The sequence below is a fragment of the Coptis chinensis genome, chromosome 5 (genome assembly GCF_015680905.1).
Source record: "Coptis chinensis isolate HL-2020 chromosome 5, ASM1568090v1, whole genome shotgun sequence".
NCBI lineage: Eukaryota > Viridiplantae > Streptophyta > Magnoliopsida > Ranunculales > Ranunculaceae > Coptis > Coptis chinensis.
The window spans coordinates 97,476,290-97,487,416 of record NC_141460.1 but is presented as its reverse complement, the minus strand read 5'-3'; the positions used below and the strand labels follow the sequence as shown (position 1 = coordinate 97,487,416).

The window sequence follows — 11,127 nt, the reverse complement described above, 5'->3', positions numbered from 1 at the left end:
AAAGGAGTTGTGGTTGTTACTCAACCCCAAATAAAAGAGTTGAATTTTCAGTCGATGCAATTTTTTTCTTCTAGTTATCAATTAATTACATGAAATTAGCAGGTTCGGATTGGAAAAAAAAATGTTTTTGGGTCATTTAAGAGTTGACCCGCGGTCAAATAAATGGGTTAAGTTAGAGTCACATATGTTAATCGATCCAATTTGTTCTCAAGTCTAATGGGTTGGGTCATCAACTCGTGAGCTGTATAACATGTTTTAAGATAAGTTTTTTTATTTTTTAAAATCTCATTATTTCGACTTCCTAAAATAAACGACTAAAAAGAAAAAGATTAGCCGTCCAATTGATTCATTTAATAAATATATGTTTCTTTATTCAATTTTCAATGATATGTAATTGAATTGTAGATGATTTTTGAAAATTAATACATATATTTGATAAATACAATCGTGAAATACTAGATATTTTACATACATATTATATGTGAATCCGATCCGAAATTGACCCGCTGGCTTAGCTGGTCATCTATTGGATAACCCGTTATATAGGCGGGTTGGGTTTGGATTTGACAAACTCAATACGATTAGTAATTGGACGGGTTTGGGTTTGCTCTCCTAACACATAATCCGACTATGACACGACCACGAACCTGACCGAACACGCCCCATTGCCACCCCTATGATTTAGCCTATGGAAGCATGCCCACCAAGGCCGGCGTATAAAATTGAGGTCATACAAGTACACATTAACACAAAATATTTAAACACCCACCATGATAGCCCAACTAGTAAGGGAGGGCGTTAGATCATTTTCACATTCAATCCACTAGCAGATTTTGACCGGTAGGGGCCATTCATAGTTCGGGATTTCGGAATTCCGATAAATCCAAAAACTGAAATCCATTAAATTTCAACTCTATTACATTCGGAATTTCAAATTCATTTGAAATTTCAAATATTTCGACTCTATATTTGAAATTCCGAACGGAATTCCAGAGTTTCGTTCGGAATCACGAACTATGGGATTACGTTTAGTAATAGTTTCCCTAACATGTAGCCATGTAGGGAAAAGTGGCATGTATTAGAATTAGAAAACCAACCACGCCAGAAACAGTTGTCCAAAAAAACCTAACCTTGAATTCCTATCAAGAGAAAAAAAAACTAACCTAGAACCTTTTTTCTCGATCACACTTGTTTTCTAATCTCCAATGGATCACTCTTAGAATTCATTGTGGAAGCCTTAGAAGACGAATAGGCCGGGATTCCCTCAACAAGTTGTAAAGGTAAAGCCCTACTTTCATGACACTGTAATTAGTTGCACTAAAACCCTTCACGTTAGTTTTATTCACTGTAAGTTATTATATATAAGTTTTTTTTTTTTCTAATTTGCAGAATGTCTTTATTAAGGCCTTTGTTGTCTTAATTATATTCTAAGCGCCTCTCTGGAAAGAATCGCTATTATGGTTAAGAATGATCTAAACAGATTTAAAAGCAGATTGGGTAAGTCGAGAGGATCCTGAAATGTATTTGGTTAATATATTAGCAAATATGGGTGCTTATAGAAGATCAGTAATATTCAATGAAGGTGTCCCACCAGTTAAAGATTTTATTTACAATGTAGAAAATACCATAAATTTGATATCACAGTTTTAGAATTTCAACAATTTTGATTAGGCCTGTAATTGTGAGGGCAATGAGCCAATTACTGTAAGTTCATTTCAAGATTTTCTGCAATTGTCTTGGGTCTGTTTATTAAAATTCCAACAGTGTACACATTTCCTATCTTGGGCCTCAAATGGGCTACTATCGATTTTACGGACAGCGAAACGGAGAATTTATTCATCCAATTCTGATCCAGATGGTTCAGTTTCATGGTCTGAGTATAGACTGTATCGAATTATTAAACTTTTTTTAGGACTAGTTATATTGTTGTTGTTATTTGAGCTGTTAGCTTATTTTAAAGGATGGCATTTTAGTCCTCCTACATTGCATTCTTCTGATGCGTTGGGATTTGTTGAGCTGGTTTACGCGAATTGGTTATTTATTCGCGCCAATTATTTATCCCCACCGTTGCAGATTATTACAAATGTTTGTATTGTTTTGTTCTTGATTCAATCTGTGGATCGGATAGTTTTGTTACTTGGGTGTTTTGGATTTAAATTTCGAAGGATTAAGCCGGTTCCTGTGGTGGAACTTGATAAGGATATTGAGAGTGGGAATGTTGAGGACTACCCAATGGTGCTTATACAGATACCAATGCGCAATGAGAGGGAGGTAAGAACATGTAGGTCTCGTAATTTCTTACTTGTTGTTTTGTTTAATATTGGATTGTATACTTGTGTTTCGTTCATGATTACTCATTGACAAGTGTAAATGTTCAATGTAAATCGTATTTGTGTAAGACAGTAAACATGGCACCCGTTAGAGGTAAGAAAAGTCCATCCGCCAAACACTTGTAGAGCGACACACCAAATTGGACAATTTGAACATGCCACTGAGGAATGCAGATCAATAAGATTATGCAGGTTTATGAGTTCCGACAAAACATACATGTAAAAAATACCTTGCAGTAACATGAGAACTTTACCACGTTGAAACCTTTGGCCAAACACCAGATGATTATATCTGCTGAAAACTCCTACTTTATACGACACCCTCCAAAAGTAATCCCATCCCGCTTCAGATGGCCTTACATTATGTAACAAATCAATGCTCCTTAGCCCTTCCTCCAATAAGATTGTTGACACCAAGAACATCCCAACTAAGCACTACACCTTAGAGATGGATTTAGAGTACTTATTATACACGTACCGTTAACGTACACCACTGGATGGTATCACTTCTAGTACCACTAGTTTCCCTTCCAGACACAGACACTTTTTTTTTCCTTCCTAAAGCCTTAAGTGAGTAGTTATCATTCACTTATAGTTGAACTCTAGCTCTATCAGGAAGCTCTTTGAAGGAGAATGCTTCTTTCGAATATGGCCTGATATTCTACGAAATTAGTGTGTGGAGCATATCTAGCAGCTTAGTGAATCCTTATAATAGTATTGCCACAATGTTTATTGGATGGCGTAACTCCAGATTATGCATAAAAATCCATTCAATTAGTAAGTTAGCCCAGATTATGCATGAAAAACCTGAGAAAATTTAAATTATAGTAAAGGGAAAGAAACACACCCACACCCCCAAACGGCCAAACTCTCCTAGAAAAAAAGCGTGGGGAAGCTGTTGTCTTACTTCTGTCAGTTCTGTGTGTGATAATTAAAGCCCGCAAAATGTGCAACCAATGTTCATATAATCATATATAACGTAAAAAGGGGAAGAATTCTCTAGATGAATGAGACAAAATTCTGTTTATGGTGTGCTCATTTTATTATTCTTAATGCAATTAAGTACAAATAAACGTAACAAGGGAATAAAGAAAAAAATATTCTTGATTAGCGAAAAAAAAAATATATATATATATATAATATATATATATATATATATATATATATATTCTTCACTTGAACACGCAATTCTAGGACGCAGTGATTAATAATGTTTTGCGCATATACCATTGCATGATTTAACACAATTCCCCACAGCCTCTGCACCTGCATCCCGCCAAAATCAACTCTAGCTTGTTAGCATATTGTCAGTTTTATATAATTAACAAACATACGAAAGAATGAAGAGAACTTACGATGGTTAAATAGAGTGCTGATATTTGTGCATTTGGAAGATGCACAACCAAAGTTGCAGTAGTGATTCACATCTGAAATAGAGCTCGGAAGGCACCTTGCCAAGCACTCCCTAGCACAAAATGGTACATTTAGAAAGGGAATGTTGCAATACCAAGAACACTTGGCAAAGCAGACCGGAAAATCGAAAATGGAGTTCGTAGAGGTTGCATATGTTTGTTCTGCCACCATACCTATCATCATTACCATAAACATCACAGCAATTGCTATTACACCTTTTCCTTCCATCTCCTCTTGATTTTCAAAGACAAGAAATTTTTTAATCTTGCAAACTTCCAATGACTAAAAGATGAGCTAATGCCTAATAAGCCCCTAAGACCACAATGCCTGAATTTATAGTGTTCAAAGTTTAAACTTACCATGTAATAACAACAAATGTTTTAATGCAAATGTTCAAATTACTAATTCAACATTTCAACATACACATTGGAATATTCTCATGAAATTCACAGGAGGGTGGTTTTCTTAAAAAGCATTCATGGACCAATTTAGGAATATATAAAATCAAATTTATGTTGAGGAGTAGATTTATGAGGAAGACTTCTTTGTCCTGCAATTTTCCAAAGCCAAAGCAATTTTTATGGTGTTTTGGGAGGATAATTTTGTTTTTATAAGAAGGTAATTGTATTAATAGCCAAAAGAAATAAAAAAGTTTCAGGTATCACTTTTTTCATTAATTTATAAATCTGTAATTTCCATTTTGATCTTGAGCCACCCTATATATGGCCTATGTTATGGGAGGCGATCAAATAAGGTAACTATTAATTTTTAGCCTAGAATCCTAGATTTATAAAATTAGAACTTTTGGGAATTCTGGGCAGTATATAGTAGGTTTTTGCAGTGTAGATTGGTTCATCGGTTCATCCAAATCATAAGCATGTTGACTGATTTATTTCACAAGTTGAAACTTTCTAATTAGCTTGAAAAGATAGAGATTTGAAAACACTCAAATATGTCAGGGCACCACACACTACCTACAAAACAAACTGTCCTAAAATTAGGAATGAAAAGAATGATATTTGAAAATAGTTTATTAATAGGGTGATTTTGGACACACCAAAAAAAACACTCCCGTTAAATTTTTGTCATACCCCAATAACCGCTTCAATGCAATAATATTTTTCAAATTAATTTGGGATATTTCTAATAGGAGCAAATGATTAAAAAAAAAGAAAAATAACAACACGTTTTTTGGGTACTCATTCTTTTGATCGAAAGAAAAAATCAAGAGAACTTTTTTTCTTTTGATTAATACAAAGAAGAAGAAAAAAGAAAAGAAAATGAACACGTTCTTTTTCAGTTACAAGTGAAGAACGTAGAGTATCTAGGGTTTAGTACGTATAGAGTCCTAATAAAAAAAATATGGTAATTTAGAAATCTAAATGTATCTAAAATTATTTTATTTATTTATTTTAAAATTGGGATACGGGAGTGTTTTTATGGTGTGTCCAATATCACCCTATTAATAATCAAAACACAAATTTTCTTTTATGAAACTTTCTAATATTCAAAATCAAACAATAATAATTTAAAAAATTTATCACTAATTGAAGATACTCATTAATTTATTTATTTTATTAAAAAAATGATTGAATTATAAAATTTATCAAAGTTTGAAAGAACCCCAACATGAAAACAACTAAGCATTCTCATAATAATTTACGAATCAAATCCATAATCTTTTCTCTACATTATTACAATTGAAATCAAAGCAAAACTTTTAATAAAATTATTCAATCACGCATTTGAATATACCCATTCGTTCAATTTTATGGAAGATGATTAAAATTTTGAATTTTGTTAACATTGAAAATAAAATACACATTGATTTAATGGAACATAAAATAAAACCAAACTGATCAAAATTAAACAATTTTTTTTATATATATATAAAAATAAAAATAAAAAAAATTTAAGTGGTGTCTATTTAATTTTCAAATGGTGCTCATTTAGTTTTAGGATCCGTTTGGTTTTGTTTTGGGTGTGGGCAGCCCTTGGTAAAATAAGTGGTGTCTTTATGAAAACCCATTAACCCATATGTTAACTTTTGTTTGATCACGTTTAAATATTTTTAAAGGTACTCCCTATGGGCACCTCCCATTTTGTGTTGGGCGGATCCAAAAAAAAATTATTACAAATTTGCCATTGATCTAAAAAATCGGGCACCCCAACTAAATCGAGATAACCTTGAGCCAACCTGTTTAGCCTTTCTCTTGTCTTCTCCTACATTCCTAATCCCTAATCCCTAAACTATACCCTAAGTTAGCTCACTTACTTACCAAGACACATACCCAAGCTAATCTTCAATCTCGCATAGTTAGGAGGTAAAATCCCTGTATTCGACTGATTGATTTTTGAAGGAAAAAACTGTCATGATAATTCCTTCTAGACTCCATCAATAGGTTCGCATTTCATCAGGTTTAGAGTTGCACAAGCCCACCCAGTTCTTATATATTCAATTAGATAGGACTGCTGAGACAGACTACAAGCCTATGGATGAAATGTTTGGAGGCATACAGTCAATAAGATATCTTAACAGAACAGGGAGTGAATAGTCAAAAGTTTATGAATGAATTTATGCACTAGGAGAACAACAAGATAGAGAAATTGAGATGTATCCCTCGCTATACATGCTTGTACATCAAGCATCGTGAGAAGTATGCAGTAGTTAACAAATGTCTCAAGTTTGGTAAAACGAGAATAATCTCCCAAAGTATAGGCAAAACTAGAACACACGAAAATTTTCAAACTCTGTTGACCAGTGTAGTGTACAATAATGTACGATTATACATACACAACATTATAAACCAGTTTGTGTTCTCTATGTGATCCACTGATCCCTCACATTTCATGATTTCTAGCACTATACGAGCACATGTCAACCTGCGATAATTTTTTTTGTTGAATTTTGATTTACGTGAGAGGGCATGTCGATTTTCTTTTATTGTCAATTTTCATTTTGGATATATTTCACTTAAATATGTCAAAGTTGAAGTTCTTTACCTCTTTTATGGGACAAAATTTTGGAAGAATTGGCGGTGTATCACTGATTCAATTTGACGCCCATAGGGCGTGCACATATGCTAGTATATATAATAACAATAGCTAATCTTTATAAATTATAGAACAAAATATAAATCATAGCAGTAGCATCACTGTCCAACCCAATAATCCTAAAGAATGTAACGGCTGGCTGGCATTGATTGATAACTAAGCTACCTCAGTAGAATAGCCCCTTGTCGGTACCCCTAAAGGACCTTTCCCCCCTCTCATTCCGATACTCAGAAACAAGAGGCAAACCCGACTCTGTTGGGTAAAGGAATTGCAGAGTTGGAATTGTTCTTTTCACAGATTGAAGACAAACAATCTGCTGCCAACCCTGCAAAAAAGAAACAAGAATCATAATGAATTACCTGAGGGAATGGATGAAAAGAAAGCAAAATGACATCCCCCATTCTCTTCAGCCTATTATAGGGTAAACAAGTAAAAGAAAAGTGTAGAAGTGCCTGTTTCACAAATCATTCGAAAAGAAATGAAACAACATTATTGTGTTTGAATATATTTTGAAGACAGATGAGAAGAAGGGTGGCAGAAATTCAATTTTCTGCAATGCATGAGACACAGGGGCACTATAAACTAGTGCAGGCCACTTGATGTCAGATACGTTTGGTTGAAATTTCCCTGGTATAATAGTCAGCATGGAAGAAAGAGAATCTTGGCAAAGCTTGACAGAAACTTGTGAAAGCGTGGGAGGTCAAGCGCCCAGAAGTACAAGGTCAAATACCCACGTGGAATAAAATCAGTATAGATATATCTACACAACCACTGTGGCGAGCTCCTTTATTCAGGCTTCAACAAGAATCAAAGATTCTTGTGCAACACACAAAATGAACCGAAACTTGTGAACACAATGACGTGGCACTCATCAGGCAGGGGGTGCGTGTGTATTTCTCAAAGTGCCTGTTTCACAAACTGCAAATCTTTATGTCATTGTGTTCACAAATTCGGTTCAAAGTGTGTGTTGTTGTAGAAACACTCAACAAGAATAAATGACACCGGGTAAAGAGTACGATACCTCGAGATCCAGATAATGTCTTAACACAGAGCAAGCACTGCCACTGATATTCACGTCATAGTCCCGAGCTTTCTCAAGCAGGCGCTGCAAGAATTTTGTCGGACGTGCCAGAGCTCCGGTAGTGTCCCATAGAGTAAATGACTCGCTCACATCCTAATAAACAGCAAAATAATTCGACAAATCTAATGATACATGACAGCTTACAGAAATGAATAACTTCAACACACATATGGCACTAATAAGGGAAGAACAAAAAATTAAGAAGCAAAAGTACACTAGCATACACAGTTTTATCTTTCCAAATTCCAAAAGCATGATAATAAAGATCCACGAGATACACATAGAAACGTTGAAGAACAGAGGCGAAGTGTGGAAGCTGACTGAGTCAATTAAAGTCCTAACTACTGAATCTCCCAAGTAGGGAAAGGCAAAACACAGTTGATACCAAGGACAACAAAGGAAAGTCACCAGTTCTTGATCAGCTTATGGAGTTAGTCCTAATCAGTTATTCAAGACAAATTAGGTATACATTAAAGTACACTGGAAAAATGACAGGAAAAAAAATTGCCTATCAAAACTTCAATACGAACAATATAACCAATAGTTTGGTTGAAAAGATTTATTAAGATGCAGAGGGAATTGCATAATAACAAGAACAAGGTGGGTGCTCCGGCAAACAAAGGTGGTCAAGCATCTTTTTCTCATGTTCACAATTGTATCACATAATATTTTATACTAGTATCAGTGAACGAAGTGTCTCTTCCCTATGTGCCTTTGACTCTCATCAATGTATTTCAACATTCTATTGAACGAAGGATCATGTCTAAATAAGTTCAGCAAAAATATTTCTAAATATATGTCATTAATTCAACTTTAAATCAGTTAAGAAACAACAGATTAGCTAAAGGTCCACATAAAGCAAACACCCCAGGTGGAGGCACATAAATCTTTCAGCGCAATATAGCTACATAAAGTACATAGTCTATTACTTGCCACAATTTAACCCAAGCTATAATGAATAATCATACCTCAATGAAGGCATCAGGACAGGGGCACTCCTGTTTCTTAGAAAATTTCAGAATTTGTTCTGCAGCAGTGCGGCCATCCCGTCGGCCAACAGCCCGGAGGATGCGCACTACATTATACTTGTCAGTCTTTGAAATATTAGTTGCCATCCCTACGTCAAGGATGATGAAATGAGGCTTCCCCCTATCTGACGAAACCAGGATGTTTCTAGGACTCATGTCTGCATTGACAAACCTGTAAGTCTGTAAAATAAATATAAAGAGATATTTTTAGCGACAGACAGCCCTAAGAGAGTCGCACACATAAATAAGAACTATTTACATCTCCTAAGTTAAATGCATCATCAACATGAAGTTTCAAATTTGTAACTTAAAAATTATGCATAATATTTGAGATCAAAGAACATAGAAATGTGATAACTAGTCCAACACACTTTTTGAGTATCTGCCCCTTCATTGCAGTCCAATATTTTCAAGACGATTTCAATATATACAGTATATGAATTTGCTAAACCCCACTCCTTGTTCATTGTTAGGTGAAGAAGCATGTTCAATCATGCCAATTGATATATTTGACACAAGAAAATAATAAGATGTGTATGTACAGCTAATTCAGAGTATAGTATAAGTATAGTGTACCAGCAACATGTTCAAACTTGCATGTGTCCCATCACGAACAATATTACCCCACTCTACGACTTGGATTCAGATTGCCATCACCCTGTATAATGCGTGCAATACTTTCCCCTTCCTCAAAATTCTCAACCAAGACCTCAGGATGAACCAAAGGATGAAGAGGCTCAGGGCAAGCCAAATACCACCATTTGCTCACACCAGCAGCTGTCAGAATATGATTGAAACAGCTCAAAAGCACAGCTTTCCTGGTAAGATCAACTTGAGAACCCATGAAAACTGCAAACTCTTCTAAAGTTTCATCAAACCTAGACCACTTATATGTAGTAGTAGGAATTATCAAACTCAAAAGTTTGGAGAAAAAGCAAACAATCGATAAATCCCTCTCAAGTGATTCTTTAACACTAGGATGCCTAATTTTTTCTTCGTCTGGATTATCACATCTTAAAGTAGCTCGATGCACTTGGGTAAGCTGTCCAGATCCTACAGGTGCCTCTTCAAAATCAACAAAAATGTCAAGAAGGTTACGCCCAAATGCCTTTTCAACAGTTTCTTTAGTGTAGTCAAAACTATGCTCCGGCGCTTTAATAGTTTGAAGCTTTGAAAGCTCAATGCATAGATCAGTAAGGAAGAGATCTCGTCTTGTAGCTGCCCACTGACCCCATTTAATGAATGCAGGCCCTGCTTTCTCCAAAGCAATATAGACAAAGTGAATCCATTTTTCCCTGTATTTAGGACCAAAATAATGTGCAAACAGCGGCATTGCTATCGCTGGTGTAAACAAAATGGAGAGGTAAATAGCTCTAGCAAGCATTTTAAGACCATCCAAAACTGAATACAGCAAGGAGGTTAAGTAGAAATCCCTCCCAAACATTTTTGGAAGCTTATAGTCCCCTTTAGGATGGAAATGCTGCCGGGCACCTCCTTCTCCCATCCATGTCCAGGCTAGACCTCCTCCAGCCATGGCTGTGTAGTCCAACTTGGCAGTCGGAGACCTCAAACTTAGAAAGATGATTCGTTGGTGTGAAAGCAGTTTTAACACGTTGTCTCAGGAGATGAGAGGAAAAATCGCGGGCAGCATATACATTCCCACTTGTTGCTACCTTATTACGCAGCGTAAACAAAGGTCTAAAAAGGGACATTCTGCAAAGGAAAAACAAATAGTTGAATGCAAGTTCACTACATTTTGAATTCATTCATCGAAACTAATACAAAACACAGTTGTTTTACAATAACAATAGTAAAATATAAGAAGCGATAATAATAATAATAAATACACATAATCAAATTCAAGCTTAATAATATTACTTATTATTCAGAAATTATATATTGTTAATTTATGCATTCTGTTATATCGATGATCAATCACAGCTAGCCAACTTATACAGAATCTAAAAAGATAAAAATAATAAAAAAATAAGGCGAGGCATTAGATGAGTTGGGTTGTTTTATTAGGCCCACATCTTTTCGCCGCGTCCGAAATTCAGTAGACAACTAAAGACATGAATGTGCCAATCATCACCAGAAATCTAATCAGACACGCAGTATGTTTAATAGTTACTACTCTTCCAATGCAACATTGTTACCTCCACGGCAGGAACAGTTACCTAGTTAGTGTAGTGAATATCAAGCAATTGCACCACTACCCATT

At 35.2% G+C, this 11,127-nt stretch overlaps 1 protein-coding gene across 2 annotated transcripts; it reads right to left on the bottom strand.

The window, feature by feature from the left end:
• Positions 1 to 6,793: 6,793 nt before the first annotated feature.
• On the bottom strand, positions 6,794 to 10,601 carry LOC147500680 (uncharacterized). 2 transcript variants are annotated; one of them, XM_086559406.1, is made up of 4 exons: positions 9,483 to 10,601; positions 8,847 to 9,086; positions 7,819 to 7,971; positions 6,794 to 7,122 (listed from the first exon to the last, which is right to left on the bottom strand). In XM_086559406.1, exons 1-4 carry the CDS (start codon positions 9,489 to 9,491, stop codon positions 6,964 to 6,966), a joined length of 561 nt encoding a protein of 186 aa, XP_086415532.1. In that variant the 5' UTR covers positions 9,492 to 10,601; the 3' UTR covers positions 6,794 to 6,963. Both variants share the same exon structure in this region; 1 of them encodes a protein (XP_086415532.1).
• Between the last annotated feature and the right edge of the window lie 526 nt (positions 10,602 to 11,127).